Raw genomic sequence first — 15,898 nt, 5'->3', positions numbered from 1 at the left:
CTTGGGTGTTCAGATCGGTCTATGTGTTTCCTCCTCTACCTCTCATACCCAAGGTGTTGAGGATAATAAGAATAAGAAGGGTCAGAACAATCCTCATTGTTCCAGATTGACCAAGGAGGACTTGGTATCCGGATCTGCAAGAGTTGCTCACAGAAGATCCGTGGCCTCTTCCTCTAAGGCAGGACCTGCTGCAGCAGGGGCCCTGTCTGTTCCAAGACATACCACGGCTGCGTTTGACGGCATGGTGGTTGAATGCCGGATCCTAGCGGAAAAAGGGATTCCGGAGGAGGTCATTCCTACCCTGACCAAGGCTAGGAAGGACGTGACGTCGAAACATTATCACCGTATATGGCGAAAATATGTTTCTTGGTGTGAGTCCAGAACTGCTCCTACGGAGGAGTTCCAGTTGGGCCGTCTGCTTCACTTCCTTCAAACGGGAGTGAATTTGGGCCTAAAATTAGGGTCCATAAAGGTTCAAATTTCGGCCTTATCCATTTTCTTTCAAAGAGAATTGGCTTCTCTTCCTGAAGTACAGACTTTTGTGAAGGGCGTGCTGCATATTCAGCGTCCCTTTGTACCTCCGGTGGCACCTTGGGACCTTAACGTGGTATTAAGTTTCCTCAAGTCACCTTGGTTTGAACCACTTAAAACAGTAGAGTTGAAATACCTCACTTGGAAAGTGGTCATGTTGTTGGCCTTAGCTTCTGCAAGGCGGGTTTCGGAATTGGCGGCTTTACCATATAAAAGCCCATACCTGATTTTTCACGTGGATAGGGCAGAGTTGAGGACTCGTCCTCAATTTCTGCCCAAGGTGGTCTCATCTTTTCATATGAACCAACCTATTGTCCTGCCTGTGGCTACACGGGACTTGGAGGATTCCGAGTCCCTGGATGTGGTCAGGGCTTTGAACATTTATGTGACCAGAACAGCTAGGATCAGGAAGACCGAAGCTCTGTTTGTTCTGTATGCGGCCAACAAGCTTGGCGCTCCTGCTTAAAAGCAGACTATTGCTCGCTGGATCTGTAACACGATTCAGCAGGCGCATTCTTCGGCAGGATTGCCATTGCCTAAATCGGTTAAGGCCCATTCCACTAGGAAGGTGGGCTCTTCTTGGGCGGCTGCCCGAGGGGTCTCGCACTACAACTGTGCCGAGCTGCTACTTGGTCGGGGTCAAACACCTTTGCAAAGTTCTATAAGTTTGATACCCTGGCTGAGGAGGACCTCCTGTTTGCTCAATCGGTGCTGCAGAGTCATCCGCACTCTCCCGCCCGTTTGGGAGCTTTGGTATAATCCCCATGGTCCTTACGGAGTCCCCAGCATCCTCTAGGACGTTAGAGAAAATAAGATTTTACTTACCGGTAAATCTATTTCTCGTAGTCCGTAGAGGATGCTGGGCGCCCGTCCCAAGTGCGGACTTCTTCTGCAAGACTTGTATATAGTTATTGCTTACATAAGGGTTATGTTATAGTTGATCGGGTTTGAACCGAGGCTATGTTATTGTTCATACTGTTAACTGGGTAGTTTATCACAAGTTATACGGTGTGATTGGATGGCTGGTATGAATCTTGCCCTTAGATTTACAAAAATCCTTTCCTCGTACTGTCAGTCTCCTCTGGGCATATTTTCTCTAACTGAGGTCTGGAGGAGGGACATAGAGGGAGGAGCCAGTGCACACCCAGAATCCAAAGCTTTCTTAAAGTGCCCTATCTCCTGCGGAGCCCGTCTATTCCCCATGGTCCTTACGGAGTCCCCAGCATCCTCTACGGACTACGAGAAATAGATTTACCGGTAAGTAAAATCTTATTTTAGGCAGGGCTGGTTGGTACCAGCCTGCCTGCTTCGTGGGACTCAAGAGGGGGGGGGGGGGGGATGGACGGCCCAACCTCTTGAGGGGTTAATGGTCCCGTTCCCCACTGACAGGACACTGAGCTGCTGAGGGTACTATTCGCAAGCCCCACTATGGCGAGCGTACATTCCCGCAGCACGCCACCACCCCTAACAGAGCCAAAAGAATGAAGAGTGGTGAGTACTGAGTCGGCGTCCCGGTTAGTGGGGTGCCGGCTATTATGGCAGCACGAGGGTACGGAGATGCACACCGCTTCTCAACGGTGTGGAATGGGTCTCTGGACACAGTACACACCTGCGTCACTGTACACAGTACCCAGAGTGGCAAACACAGCCTTAAAACGGTTCTGCTCCATTTTAAGCACAAAAATGACCTCAGCCAGTATAAAAAGAGCTGGAAGACCGCGCGCCATTGAAGGGGCGGGGCTTCACTATGAGAGGATCCACAGCTCACCAGCGCCATTTTCCCTCTGCACTGGACACAGACGCTGACTGACAGGGACGCGCAGCTCCTCCGGTGTGACTCCAAATTACCTCAGCGGTACCAGGGGGTTATAGCAGGGGGATAGAGTCTATTAGTGTACTAAGCCCCCTATCAGGGTACTTGGTCTGCGACCCATCTAAACTTGGCATTAGCATTGAGGGCGCGGTGGGGGCTGGCTCCAACAACTCTGTGTCTCCCTGAAGGGCTCTTTGTGGGTTCATTGTGCTTAACCTTTTCCTGTGTGTGCTGTCACATTTACATTATGTAGGGCAAAGAGTGTGTTTCACGTACAGCGGAGTGTTCCTCTTCACCAGGGAGCTCACTACTGGTTACTCAGGGCAGTGCACCTTCCCAGAATAGCAGGGCTGAACCAGAGTGGGTTAATTCTCTTAAAGAAATTAACTCCACTCTTTCTACAAAATTGTCCCGCAATGAGAAAGAGACGCAATACTTAAAACAGACTGTGGATGAGTTTATGAACAGAGACTCAGTCCCCAAAACAGCATCTCAATCTCCTCCTATTTGTCCGCAAAAACGATCTCTGGCCCATAACCTGCAGTCTAACTCTGACACTGACAGGTCAGACATGGAGGAGGGTGAGGTGGATTTGCAGGGGTGGGATCACGCTCTGTCACAGGGAATAGAGGCTCTTATAGAGGCTATCAGAGATGTTCAGCATATTGCTGATAAGGTGTCAGAGGAGTGTGAGGAATCTTATTTTAATGTAAAAAAGAAGTCCTCAGTCACTTTTCCTGCGTTAAAGGAATTGAATACCCTGTTTGAAGAACCATGGGTTAATCCTGATAAGAAATTTCAAATCCCTAAAAGGTTGCTCTCATCTTTTCCTTTTCCTCTGGAAGATAGGAAAAAATGGGAAAATCCGCCCATAGTGGACGCATCAGTCTATAGGCTGTCACGAAAGACCCACTATTGCATGTGCGTGGATCTCAAAAGCCATTGCTAAATGGTCAGGTAACCTAATTGAGGGTTAGATTCCTTGCCTAGGGGGGATGTTTTACTCCTGCAGCATATACAGGACTCTGCAAATTTTATGGTGGAGGCCATAAAAGAGAGAGGCTATGGCAGTGTCGGCACGCAGAGGCTTGTGGCTACGCCAGTGGACTGCTGACGCGGACTCCAGGAAAGGCGTGGAAGGCCTACCATTCACAGGAGAGGCCTTGTTTGGAGATGAACTAGACAAATGGATCTCCAAAGCTACTGCGGGTAAGTCTACGTATCTTCCTTCCGCAGCCCTACCCAAGCAAGAAGACTTATTCAGCTTCTAAGTTGCAGTCCTTTCGGACGGCCAAGTTCAAGGGCAAACCCAGAGGTGCTTCTACGTCCTCCAGCGGCGCAAGAGGTAAACCACACAAACCAGCAACTGCAGGCGCTCAGGAACAGAGCTCAGGCTCTGCTTCCTCAAAGACTTCAGCATGACAGTGGATCGCAATGCCTGGAAGGCTGTCAGGTGGGAGCCCGACTACAATTCTTCAGTAAGATCTGGTCAAGTTCGTGCCAGGATCCCTGGGTCATAAATCTTATTTCCCAGGGCTACAGACTGGAGTTCCAAGAGATCCCACCTCACAGATTCTTCAAATCAGGCTTACCAGTTTCACAAGAGGCAAGTATAACTTTACAGCATGCCATCCAAAAATTGGTACAGACTCAAGTCATTGTTCCAGTTCCACCTCATCTGCAAAACAAGGGGTACTATTCCAACCTGTTTGTAGTACCGAAGCCAGACGGTTCGGTAAGGCCGATTCTGAACCTCAAGTCATTAAACCCGTACTTACGAGTGTTCAATTTCAAGATGGAGTCTCTGAGAGCTGTGATCTCAGGTCTGGAGGAAGGGGAATTCCTAGTGTCTCTGGATATCAAGGATGCGTACCTTCACATTCCGATCTGGCCGCCTCATCAGGCTTACCTACTGTTTGCACTGCTGGACTGTCACTACCAGTTCCAGGCCCTGCCATTTGGTCTCTCCACGGCACCGAGGGCGTTCACCACGGTGATGGCAGAGATGATGTTTCTACTCCGCAAACAGGGAGTGAACATAATTCCGTACCTGGACGATCTCCTGATAAAAGCACCTTCCAGGGAAAGGTTGCTGGACAGCATTGGTCTCCCAACCAAACTCCTCCAGGATCACAGGTGGATTCTGAACCTTCCGAAATCTCACCTGGAGCCAACACAGAGGCTTCCATTCCTGGGAATAATACTGAACACAGAGTCGGAGGAAGTGTTCCCTCTATTGGAAAAGGCATCGGTAATCCAGTCGATGGTTCGGGATGTCCTGAAGCCAACCCGGATATCGGTGCATCTATGCATTCTCCTTCTGGGGAAAATGGTGACCGCTTACGAAACGCTTCAATACGGAAGTTTTTACGCAAGACCCTTCCAGCTAGATCTGTTGGACAAATGGTCCAGATCGCATCTTCACATGCAACAAAGGATACGTCTGTCGCCAAAAGCCAGGATCTCCCTTCTGTGGTGGCTACAGACTTTTCACCTCGTTGAGGGTCGCAGCTTCGGAATTCAGAACTGGATTCTGTTAACCACGGACTCAAGCCTCAGAGGTTGGGGACCAGTCACCCAGGGGGTGCAGTTTCAAGGAAGATGGTCAAGTCAGGAAGTCATCCTTCAAGTCAACATTCTGGAACTCAGGGCCATATACAACACCCTTCTGCAGGCCTCACATCTTCTTCAAGATCGGGCCATTCAGGTCCAGTCGGACAATGTGACGGCGGTGACGTACATAAACCGACAGGGCGGAACGAAAAGCAGAGCAGCAATGTCGGAGGTGTCAAGTATTCTCCTCTGGGCAGAAAAAAACGCTGTGGCGTTGTCAACGGTCTTCATTCTGGGAGTAGACAACTGCGAAGCAGACTTCTTCAGCAGACATGACCTGCACCTGGGGGAGTGGGGCCTTCACCCGGAAGTGTTCAGGTGCTTGACACGGCGATGGGGATATCCACAGATCGACATGATGGCCTCTCGTGTCAACAAGAAGCTCAGGCGGTATTGTTCCAGGTCGAGAGTCCCACAGGCAGTGGCGGTAGACGCCCAGACCACTCCATGGGTCTATCAGATGGTGTATGTGTTTCCTCCACTTCCTCTGATCCGAAGAATTCTCAAGCGAATAAAAAGGGAAAAGGTTCAAGCAATACTCATTGCTCCGGACTAGCCAAGAAGGGACTGGTATGCGGACCTTCTGGAGATGCTCCTCGAAGATCCGTGGCCTCTACCTCTTCTCGAGGAACATCTGCAACAGGGCCCATTCCTCTAGCAGGACTTACCGCGGCTACGTTTGACGGCATGGAAGTTGAACGGCTGATTCTAGCCAGGAAAGGGACCCCTAACAAGGTTATCCCGACTATGATCCAAGCCAGGAAGGGGTAACGTCTAAGCATTACCATAGTGTTTGGAAGAAATATGTCTCTTGGCGTGAGGGCAGAAATTATTCTGCGGTGGAATTTCATCTGGGACGTTTCCTGCTTTTTCTGCAGGCAGGTGTGGATGTGGGCCTACGTCTGGGCTCCATAAAAGTTCAGATTTCGGCCTTGTCCATTTTCTTTCAAAGACGATTGGCTTCTCTCCGTGAGGTCCAGACTTTCTTGAAAGGTGTTCTGCACATTCAACCTCCCTTTGTGCCTCCCACAGCACCTTGGGATCTCAATGTGGTGCTGCAGTTCCTCCAATCGGACTGGTTTGAACCGTTACAGGAGGTGGACCTAAAATATCTTCCGTGGAAGACCATCACACTGTTGGCCTTGGCTTCAGCAAGACGGGTGTCGTAGCTGGGGGCTTTGTCTCACAAAAGTCCCTATTTAATTTTCCATGAGGACAGAGCTGAACACAGAACTCGTCAGCAATTTTTTCCTAAAGTGGTGTCTGCATTTCACATCAACCAAACTATTGTGGTTCCGGTTGTTACTGACACCTCTGCTACTTCAAATTCTTTGGATGCTGTGAGGGCTTTGAAGGTGTATGTAAAGCGAACAGCTCGTCACAGAAAATCGGACTCGCTGTTTGTTCTTTATGATCCGAATAAAATTGGGTGTCCTGCTTCAAAGCAGACAATTGCACGCTGGATCAGGCTTACTATCCAGCATGATTATTCCACGGCAGGTTTGCCATGTCCAAAATCTGTACAGGCCCACTCTACTAGGTCAGTGGGTTCTTCCTGGGCGGCTACTTGGTCAGGTTCGAACACATTTGCTAAGTTCTACAAGTTCGATACTTTGGCCTCTGAGGACCTTCAGTTTGGTCAATCAGTTCTGCAGGAACCTCAGCACTCTCCCACCCGGTTTCGGAGCTTTGGTACATCCCCATGGTACTAAATGGAACCCCAGTATCCTCTAGGACGTAAGAGAAAATAGGATTTTAATTACCTACCGGTAAATCCTTTTCTCGTAGTCCGTAGAGGATACTGGGCGCCCGCCCGGTGGTTCGTTTTTCTTGCACTGTTACTTAGTTAAGAAATGTTAGCTCAGCCGTTGCTGTTCCTGTTTCAGGTTTGGTTAGCTTGGCTTTCCTCTTGTTGTGTGTGCTGGTTTGGAATCTCACCACTATCCTTATTTATCCTTCTCTCAAATTATGTTCGTCTCTTCGGCACAGTTTCCTAGATTGAGTCTGGTAGGAGGGCCATAGAGGGAGGAGCCAGCCCACACTATCAAATTCTTAAAGTGTCCATGGCTCCTAGTGGACCCGTCTATACCCCATGGTACTAAATGGAACCCCAGTATCCTCTACGGACTAGAGAAAAGGATTTACCGGTAGGTAATTAAAATCCTATTTTTACTATTAGTAGGAGAATGTTCCTGCCTTCCCGTCCTCTCTTCATATCTCATCTTCTACATTCAATTCCTAACTCCACAGCCCTTCTTCTCATGTGTTTCATCTCAGGTCAGTGTGGCAGGACGAACAGTGGCCGCAGCTTCTGGTGGACAAACAGTGGAGATATGGAGATTTCCCAACTAAAAGGAATCACTACCTGATACCTGAGGATGGCTGGGGTAGCATGAAGGTGGGGGATCACACCAGAGAAGCTGCTGAACAACACTGAATACACGTGACACCAGACAAATATATATATGTATATTTTTTAATTTAAAACTGTTTATTGCTTTTACTGTTTTTATCACAAGATACTGTGGCAATATACCAAGAAATCAACAAAATTCTGCTGTAGAATAAAGACGCTATGTCATGGGAAATAAAATGAACACAAAATGAAAAACAAATAACAGTACATAAATAAATCCATTGGTTTAAAAAAGAGGAACGGTGGTGATCCCAAGGAGGGCTAAACATGCAGAATCAATATATAGTCACCTAATGTAATGGTCACCACTTCATCAGTTGCTACATTTGGTGATGTTAATTAGGTGGTTAGTGTCAACAAGGTTCCAATAAACGATGATGGGTGGTTACTGAAAGGATCTGGTATGGTAGAATGCTGATGCTGAAACATAATGTAGTTTAGGGGTTATCAAGCACTACCCAGAACAGGGTGGTAGTCATGTGACCGCTGGTCGGCTGACCGACAGTCACATGACCTCCTCCGTGAGCCCGACGGCTCACTATCCCGATGGTCGGCATGCCGACCAACAGGGACTATTTCTACTCGTGGGTGTCCACGACACCCATAGAGTGGGAATAGAACCCGTGGCGACCGCAGGTCGCCACCGAGCCCGCAGCGTGGCGAGCACAGCGAGCCCGCAAGGGGCTTGCTGCACTCGCCCCTCCCCGCCGGGATCCCGGCGTCGGTATGCTGCCGGGATCCCGGCGTCGGTAAGGTGACCGGCGGTCACCCGTACTACACCCCCCAGAACAGGTTAGTCTGCTGTAAAATGAATTGATACTACAGCAGGGACAGTGCAGCCTCAGTGGGTATTACAGGTGTCACTGCGGACTGGTAGTAGCTGTTGAAACACAGGGGGTAATTTAGATCTGATCGCTAGGCTGCGTTTTCGTACAGCAGGTGATCAGGTGTAAACTGCGCATGCGTATACACCGCAATGCTCAGGTGCGTTGCACGGGTACAAAGCGTATCGCCGCTCAGCGATGGGTTTGTGCGAAGGATCCATTTGCACGGGCGTTCGCACGGAGATTGACAGGGAGAAGGCATTTGTGGGTGTCAACTGACCATTTTAAGGGAGTGTCTGGGAAAAACGCAGGCGTGTCCAAGCGTTTGCAGGGAGGGTTCCTGACATCAATTCCGGTCCTGAACAGGCTGATGTGATCGCAGTGGCTGAGTAAGTCCTGGGCTACTCAGAGACTGCACAAGATCTGTTTGTACAGCTCTGCTACACATGCGGTCACACACTCGTACAGCTAAAATACACTCTCCCTTGATAATGTCGATATTATCTTAGACCGCAAAGCTATACCTGTAATACACTTTTACCATTGAGCCGCTATGGCCGCTAGACTGAATGCACGTGCTACGCACTTTGTACGCTATTTGCGTACAGAGTCCTGCACGTGGTACGCACTTGGCGTACACACTCCGCGCTGAGTGTACAAAGAACACACAGCGAGCGTGCACACAATTGATAACCTTTAAACCTTGTTAATGATACAATCTAATGATATGATCGCACTTTAAACCCTTAACAGTAAAGTACTGTAATGATGTTATATCTTAAACCTTAAGTAGCACTGGCGGTATAAAGTACCCGCAGTGCGTACACCTTATCAATGCTGATACACCTTATACAGATAAATATACTTTAAACCCTCGTGCAGGAAAGTGAAGACACCACACTGATTTGTAGTTGAAACCACCGGGTTCTAAGGCCACAGTGGATTGATTCCAAAAGATAAAAACAATACAATTGATACACTACAGGCTAACAAGTAAATCTAAACAGAATAATGGCTACAGAGAATGTACATACGTGAGAATATTTGCAAGCGCAACCCGGTTCCGGTCCTCCGCTCATCAGGTAGATAGCGTTCAGAGTCTTCTGACCGGCCAGGCAACAATGGTCCTTTTATACACAACATGCATACACAATACAATGGTCACTGTAATCTCATTGTTCATTGGACACAGAGATGTGTCTCTACATTACAGAAAAGGTCATAGGTGGATTTGAAAGGGTGGGCGATGTCTTTCCCCAACTGCTCTTGTGGGTGGTATCCTCTGGATTCCCGCCGCATATGTAATTTACAGTAAATACAGTTAATGTTCATATTCTACTTTTGTACATAACTATACGCAGGAACAAGCGATCTTTCTCTAACTAACACCGGAATGTTACCCTCAAAATACCCTACAGCTGGATACTAGACATCACCTACCAACCTTTATCTGACCCTTCCTATCGTACAAAGGCGAATCTCTCTGTCCAGGAACCGTTTAAACTAGTAATACTCGCTGACATGGTCTAGGGGAACTATATCTAAAATGTACGCTATATGGGTTAAATATGTAATGTTCTAATAACACGCTACACGCTCACAAACTCTACCGTAAATGCGCATACCACGCGCCAAGGCGCATGGCCGTGAAAGCTCCGTTACGCAAAGTGCGGATATGCGCGCGCACGGCAGAGCGAGTGCACACGCAGCGGGCATGTGCATGGGGTTAGTACAAGGCATATGTATTACGATATTTTTCGACTTTGACAGTCCACAGTCAACAATAACTGCCACTATCTAAACATTAAACAGAAAAATATACAATACAATATCTATAAAATAATTGGATAGTAGGAGGAGAGGAGTAGGCGGGAAATGTATGACCTAGTGGGATAGTAAAAGTATGTATGTATGAAATCCATGTCTGAGGGGCATGTATCATCGTGCCGTACATGTTCTAGATAAGCTTCGAGGTATTGCGAAGTATACATTAAATCCTTCTTATCCCGTATTAAGGGTCTGTAAGTGGGCCAACAAACACTACCGAGCTCTTTTCGGCTTCTTGTTCCAACAAATGGGGTGCACGTTTAGTTGATGATACATGGAGGGGGAACATATGTGAATGCTAATATGTAGATATCACCTGTCGACTATGTGTGATACTACCTGAAGGTTGTAGAGATGAAGATAAGACACGTATCACAAATACATTCACATAACATTTGTGCAATCGTTCTTGGGTGTTGGTTGAAGTCTTGTCCGGATGGGTGTATCCTTGCTGTGGGTGATGATCAAAGTCTTTAAAAGTCTTTAGAGTGTCCATAAAAGTCTTTAGAATGTCCATCAAAGTCTTTAGAATGTCCATCAAAGTCTTTAGAATGTCCATCAAAGTCTTCTTCCGAATGAATGTATAGTTCATCAAAGTTCCTTCCAAATGGATGTCTTTTTTTTTTCTTGAGGGAAAAACAAAGGAGAAACGGGTGAAAGAAACGGACCGTGGAATCACGTCTTATCACAACATTGTCTCGATTGATGGGTCATAAATTAAATCAGTTGTTGTAACAATGCCCCTGCTCCTCAAACTCATCACTTTGGTACTGCGCTTGCGCCGCGTTAAAAATCGAACACATCTAAATATCAAACCAATCATTACGACGACTCCCAGGATACAAAGGAGAAACTTTCCTACACTCGCGATAACATTTTGAGCCCATTCTCCTAAACCTGAGAACCAATTGCGTGGGTTCAACCATGAGACCCAGCTGGTCTGTTCATTACTCACAGCAGTGAGGGTAAGGTTGTGTCTCCTTCGGAACTCCCACTTCAACTGCAAGATATCGTCCATCTTTTGATCTATGACCTCGGTTGGGTCATCAGTGCTGTTTGTAATGTACGTGCAGCACTTCACACCATACTGAGTCGCTAGGGTGACACAATACCCGCCTGTCACCGCTGTGATGTAATTGAGAACCATCCTGTGCTGGATCAGTTCCGTTTTGTAAGCTTGCAACTCCCTCCCAGTATACCTGAAGGTGTCATCATACATCTCGGTGATATTATCTATCAGGTTCACTAGCGCATGAATATACCTAAAATTTATAATTCCTCTGGTGGTACGGGTGATATCTAACGCGAGTAGGAATTGAATCCCGGTGGATTCGTGGATCAAATCAGAGGCTGCGTGCTCTGTCCTATCTATAAGGTGTCTCTTAACGATGTGTTCGTAGTGAGTATGAGTGTAAGGAGCTTGAGCATTGCGGTGAACGTCTTTCATCTTATTATGGGTTATGGTCATAACTTCTGGCAACACTCTTCCAATGTAACACAATCCCTCTGAGTTTGGGGCAAGCCACTTATACGCCTTCCTCCCGCATATGAAATATGCATCATCGGGGAGAACATATGGGACAGAATATGACATTACCATATTGCAAACCTTCCAAGTGAAAAATCCTACCCCTAACTCATCTGTTCAGTACACGTATCAGGCTGTATGATATGCGCACAGTACCCTGGAGATACTTCTCCAACCCGCATGGTCCTACTTCCTAGAGTATACCTGTACCGAAAATACCTTCCAACGTCGGCTATCTGGCGTATAAGTTCTGTGTCTACTGACATTCTGTCGGCTCTGTGTGAAAATGCCATGGTTTGGTTATTCCATGTTACTTACCAATTTCCCGGCTTTCGGGGATTGGAAATGTTGAAACATACTAAGGACCTATCCACATGATATTGGTGGAGCTTCAAACTAGGGGGCCTAGAAATATTAAATTTCTTGTCCACCGGTCTCCCACCCCTTAATTCAAGTACCTCATCTATTGTTAAGGGATACGGTACTAGTCCTGACTTGCTCTGACCTTGAGGTACTTGTGAGCACACCCAGCATTCTGTTTAGTTTAAAACCTTACCCACTAATGAGTGATAGTCACTCAATGGATGACGGTCCATGTTGATATTAAGGCTGGACTGACATCTCTGGATGCACCCGTCCTCAACTATGTTTTCACAGTTTCTACAAATACAATTTTCCTCAGCCAATAACCCTTCACAGTGCCTCCTAGTTTCGTGACTACCATATCGTTTTCTGATACTCGCCTTTGCTCGGTGAATGTGTTGCTCTTGGAATTCTACAAATCCGTCCTTGCCATCAGAACCCATTCCAGATCCTTTCTCGACCTCTCTGGCACTCTCACCGAAACAGACTGCTCTGGTCAACAACAGGGTCAACAGGAAAACCCGGAATGCAGTCTCTTGGGGTAAGTCCATCTTGCTAAGGGGAGAGAAAAAGGAGCAAGGAAGGGGGGGGGGGAAAGGAGGGTAATGGGAGATGGAGAAAATAATAAAAAGGAAAAAGAAATTTGGTGCGACAACCGCCTCTGGTCTTGTAGTTCTCTGTGCTCAGGTGCCGTGACAACAGTCCTGCCTCTCAACCTTCCCGGAACAGGCACTCCAGTGATACGATTTCCTCTACACTCTGCTCTTTGTCAAGGGCTTTCTCTGGGTTAGCGACCTTCTTACAGTGGGACGAGTGGACCCAAGTCTCTCTCTCGGCAACCTTCAATGCTGTCGTGCTGGTTAGTAAGACTTGGTACGGTCCTTCCCACCGGTCAATAAGGCAACCTGAGCGAAGAAAATTTCGAATCATTACATAATCCCCAGGTTCAATGTCATGACAATTGCTGTTTGGTAGGTCAGGAATCACCAGCTTTAGATTGCTGTTTTGATTCCTCAACTGCTTGCTCATCTTAACCAAATATTTCACAGTCACTTCATTATTGCATTTCAAATCATCCTGGGGGTCAATCATTACATGGGGTTGTCGACCAAAAAGAATCTCAAAGGATGACAGGTTAAGAGGGGACCTGGGAGTGGTTCTGATGCTGTACAAATACAAGTGGCAAAGCCTCTGGCCACAACAATCCAGTTTCAGCCATCACCTTGCTCAACTTGTTCTTAATAGTGCTGTTTACTCTTTCCACTTTCGCACTCGCCTGGGGGCGGTACGGAGTATGCAGCTTACTATTAATCCCCATCAGTTTGCACATTACCTGAAAGACTTCACCTGTAAAATGGGTACCCCTATCACTTTCAATTATCCTAGGGATACCATATCTGCACACAAATTCCTGCACGATTTTCTTTGCAGTAAACGTAGCAGTATTTGTGGCAGCGGGGAACGCTTCTACCCAATTTGAAAACACATCAATACAAACCAACACATACTTTAAATTTCTGCAGGGTGGCAACTGTATGAAATCAATTTGTATTACCTGAAAAGGGCCGTCTGTTGGCGGGATATGGGATGGTTCTGTTGGTATTGACTTTCCAATATTCTTCCTCAAGCAGATAAGACATGTCATTGCTCTTTTACCCGCATGAGAAGAGAATCCTCGCGCACACCAGTAGGCTCTCACCAGCTTACACATACCTTCTTTGCCCAGATGAGTCAGACCATGTGCCGCCTCAGCTAAACTTGGAAGGTATGCTCTGGGGGCTACTGGCTTACCCTGTCCAGAGTCCTGAGGACTCCTGGCCATACCCTTTTGACCTCCAGACTGCCTTTTCCTGTGGAGAACACACATTTTGCATTTCACTTAATTTTTGTGTGTTGACGGTATTGAATACCATCAGTTGTGTGATGTCTGTCTGTCTGTCTGGGGGTGCTGGCTGCTGATTTAGCAGCTTCATCTGCCCGGCTGTTACCAATTGACACTGGGTCTTGGCTGTACGTGTGGGCTTTGCACTTGATAACAGCCACTCTGTCAGGTTCCTGTATCGCTGCTAGAAGTCTTTTGATGTGGGTCGCATGCGCCACAGGTGTGCCAGCTGCCGTCATGAAATTTCTGAGGCGCCATAGGGCCCCGAAATCATGCACTACTCCAAAGGCATACCTAGAATCCGTGTAGATATTGGCTGACTTACCCTTAGCCAATTCACACGCTCTGGTTAGGGCGACCAGCTCAGCAACTTGTGCTGAGTGTGGTGGGCCCAGGGGTTCGGCTTCTATGATACCTTTGTCATCTACGACTGCGTATCCAGTACACAAGTCTCCCGAGTCCGTCTGTCTGTGGCAACTACCGTCAGTGTAAAAAGTAAAATCTACGCCTTCCAGTGGGTTGTCACTGATGTCGGGTCTTGCAGTGAAAGTTTGGTTCAGATATTCCATACAATCATGTGTGTCACTGTCTGTACTAAATCCTCCTTCACCATCACTCTCATCCTCCACCCTTTGTGCCTGTCCAGGCACACCTGGGAGATACGTTGCAGGATTTAGTGCGCTGCATCATCTTATGGTGATGTTTACAGGGGCCATTAGTGCTAATTCCCACCTTGTAAACCGTGCTGATGAGACATGTCTGGTTTGGGCAGAATTCAGTAAGGCTGACACTGCATGAGGTGTATGGATGGTCAGGCTGTGTCCCAACACTACATCTTCGCTTTTACTCACTAGCAAAGCTATCGCTGCAACACTTCGCAAGCATGTGGGGAGAGATTGTGCTACGGTGTCCAACTGTGCACTGTAGTAAGCTACTGGCCTGCTGGCATCACCATGTCTCTGGGTTAAAACACCTGCCGCACACCCAGCACTCTCCGTACCGTATAATTCAAAGGGTTTCCCATAATCTGGCATACCTAAGGCAGGTGCCTGTGATAGGCACTGTTTGAGTCTCTCAAATGCCAGTTCAGACTCATCTGTGTGCGAAATCCGTTCTGGTTTGTTTGAACGAGACCATCTCTTGCAAAGGTAAAGCTAGTATGGAGAACCCTGGGATCCAGTTTCAGCAGTACCCACACATTCCTAGGAAAGTGCGGATCTGTTGCTGGGTTTGTGGCAGAGTCATGTCGCAAATCGCCTGTATTCTATCAGCGGTGAGGTGTCTCAGTCCTTGTGTTAAGCAATGTCCCAAGTATTTCACTTTGGTCTGGCACAACTGTAACTTATCCTTTGAAACCTTGTGTCCCGTATTAGAAAGGTGAAACAGAAGCTGTTTCGTGTCTTTCAAGGACGATTCGAGTGAATCAGAACACAGCAGTAAGTCATCTACATACTGTATTAATACTGATCCGCTCTCGGGTTGAAAGGATTGTAAACAGTCATGCAAAGCCTGGGAGAAAATACTTGGGCTGTCAATGAAACCTTGGGGTAAGCGAGTCCAGGTGTACTGTACTCCTCTGTATGTAAATGCAAACAAGTTTTGGCTGTCAGGGTGTAGAGGGACCGAAAAGAAAGCGGAGCAGAGGTCAATGACAGGGAAAAACTTCGCAGTAGGAGGAATTTGCATGAGGATGACAGCTGGATTTGGCACTACGGGGAATTGGCTCTCACTATTTTGTTTATCCCCCTTAGATCCTGCACTAGCCTGTAACCCCTCCCCCCACTCTTTTTCACAGGGAAGATGGGACTATTGGCAGTGCTGGACGTCCTAACTAGGATGCCCTGTTGTAGCAAGCGCTCTATGACTGGGTACACTCCTAATTCCACCTCTGGCTTCAGAGGATACTGTGGGATTTTTGGAGCTATCCTACCATCTTTTACTTGAACTAGTACAGGAGCTACATTTGCCATCAGTCCAGTGTCTTGTCCATCTTTGGTCCAGAGGGATTCCGGTATCTGGGAGATCATTTCCTCTACCTTGGATGGACACCTGTCTATAACAGCAGAGTGTGACATTAACCTTTGTGGAGTGTCTAACATAT

The 15,898-nt window shown here is 47.4% G+C and overlaps 1 protein-coding gene across 3 annotated transcripts in view; it reads left to right on the top strand.

Annotated features, from left to right (window-relative positions):
- Positions 1 to 7,609, top strand: part of FBXW9 (F-box and WD repeat domain containing 9) — an 88,977-nt gene extending 81,368 nt beyond the window's left edge. For all 3 annotated transcript variants that reach the window (XM_063931175.1, XM_063931176.1, XM_063931177.1), the window contains exon 11: positions 7,235 to 7,609. In XM_063931175.1, coding sequence (XP_063787245.1) covers positions 7,235 to 7,309 — 75 coding nt within the window. In that variant the 3' untranslated portion in view covers positions 7,310 to 7,609. The remainder of the gene's footprint in view (positions 1 to 7,234) is intronic.
- The last annotated feature ends 8,289 nt before the right edge of the window (positions 7,610 to 15,898 follow it).

Source organism: Pseudophryne corroboree, chromosome 6 (genome assembly GCF_028390025.1).
Source record: "Pseudophryne corroboree isolate aPseCor3 chromosome 6, aPseCor3.hap2, whole genome shotgun sequence".
NCBI classification, from domain to species: domain Eukaryota; kingdom Metazoa; phylum Chordata; class Amphibia; order Anura; family Myobatrachidae; genus Pseudophryne; species Pseudophryne corroboree.
This window is presented reverse-complemented; position numbering and strand designations above follow the sequence as displayed.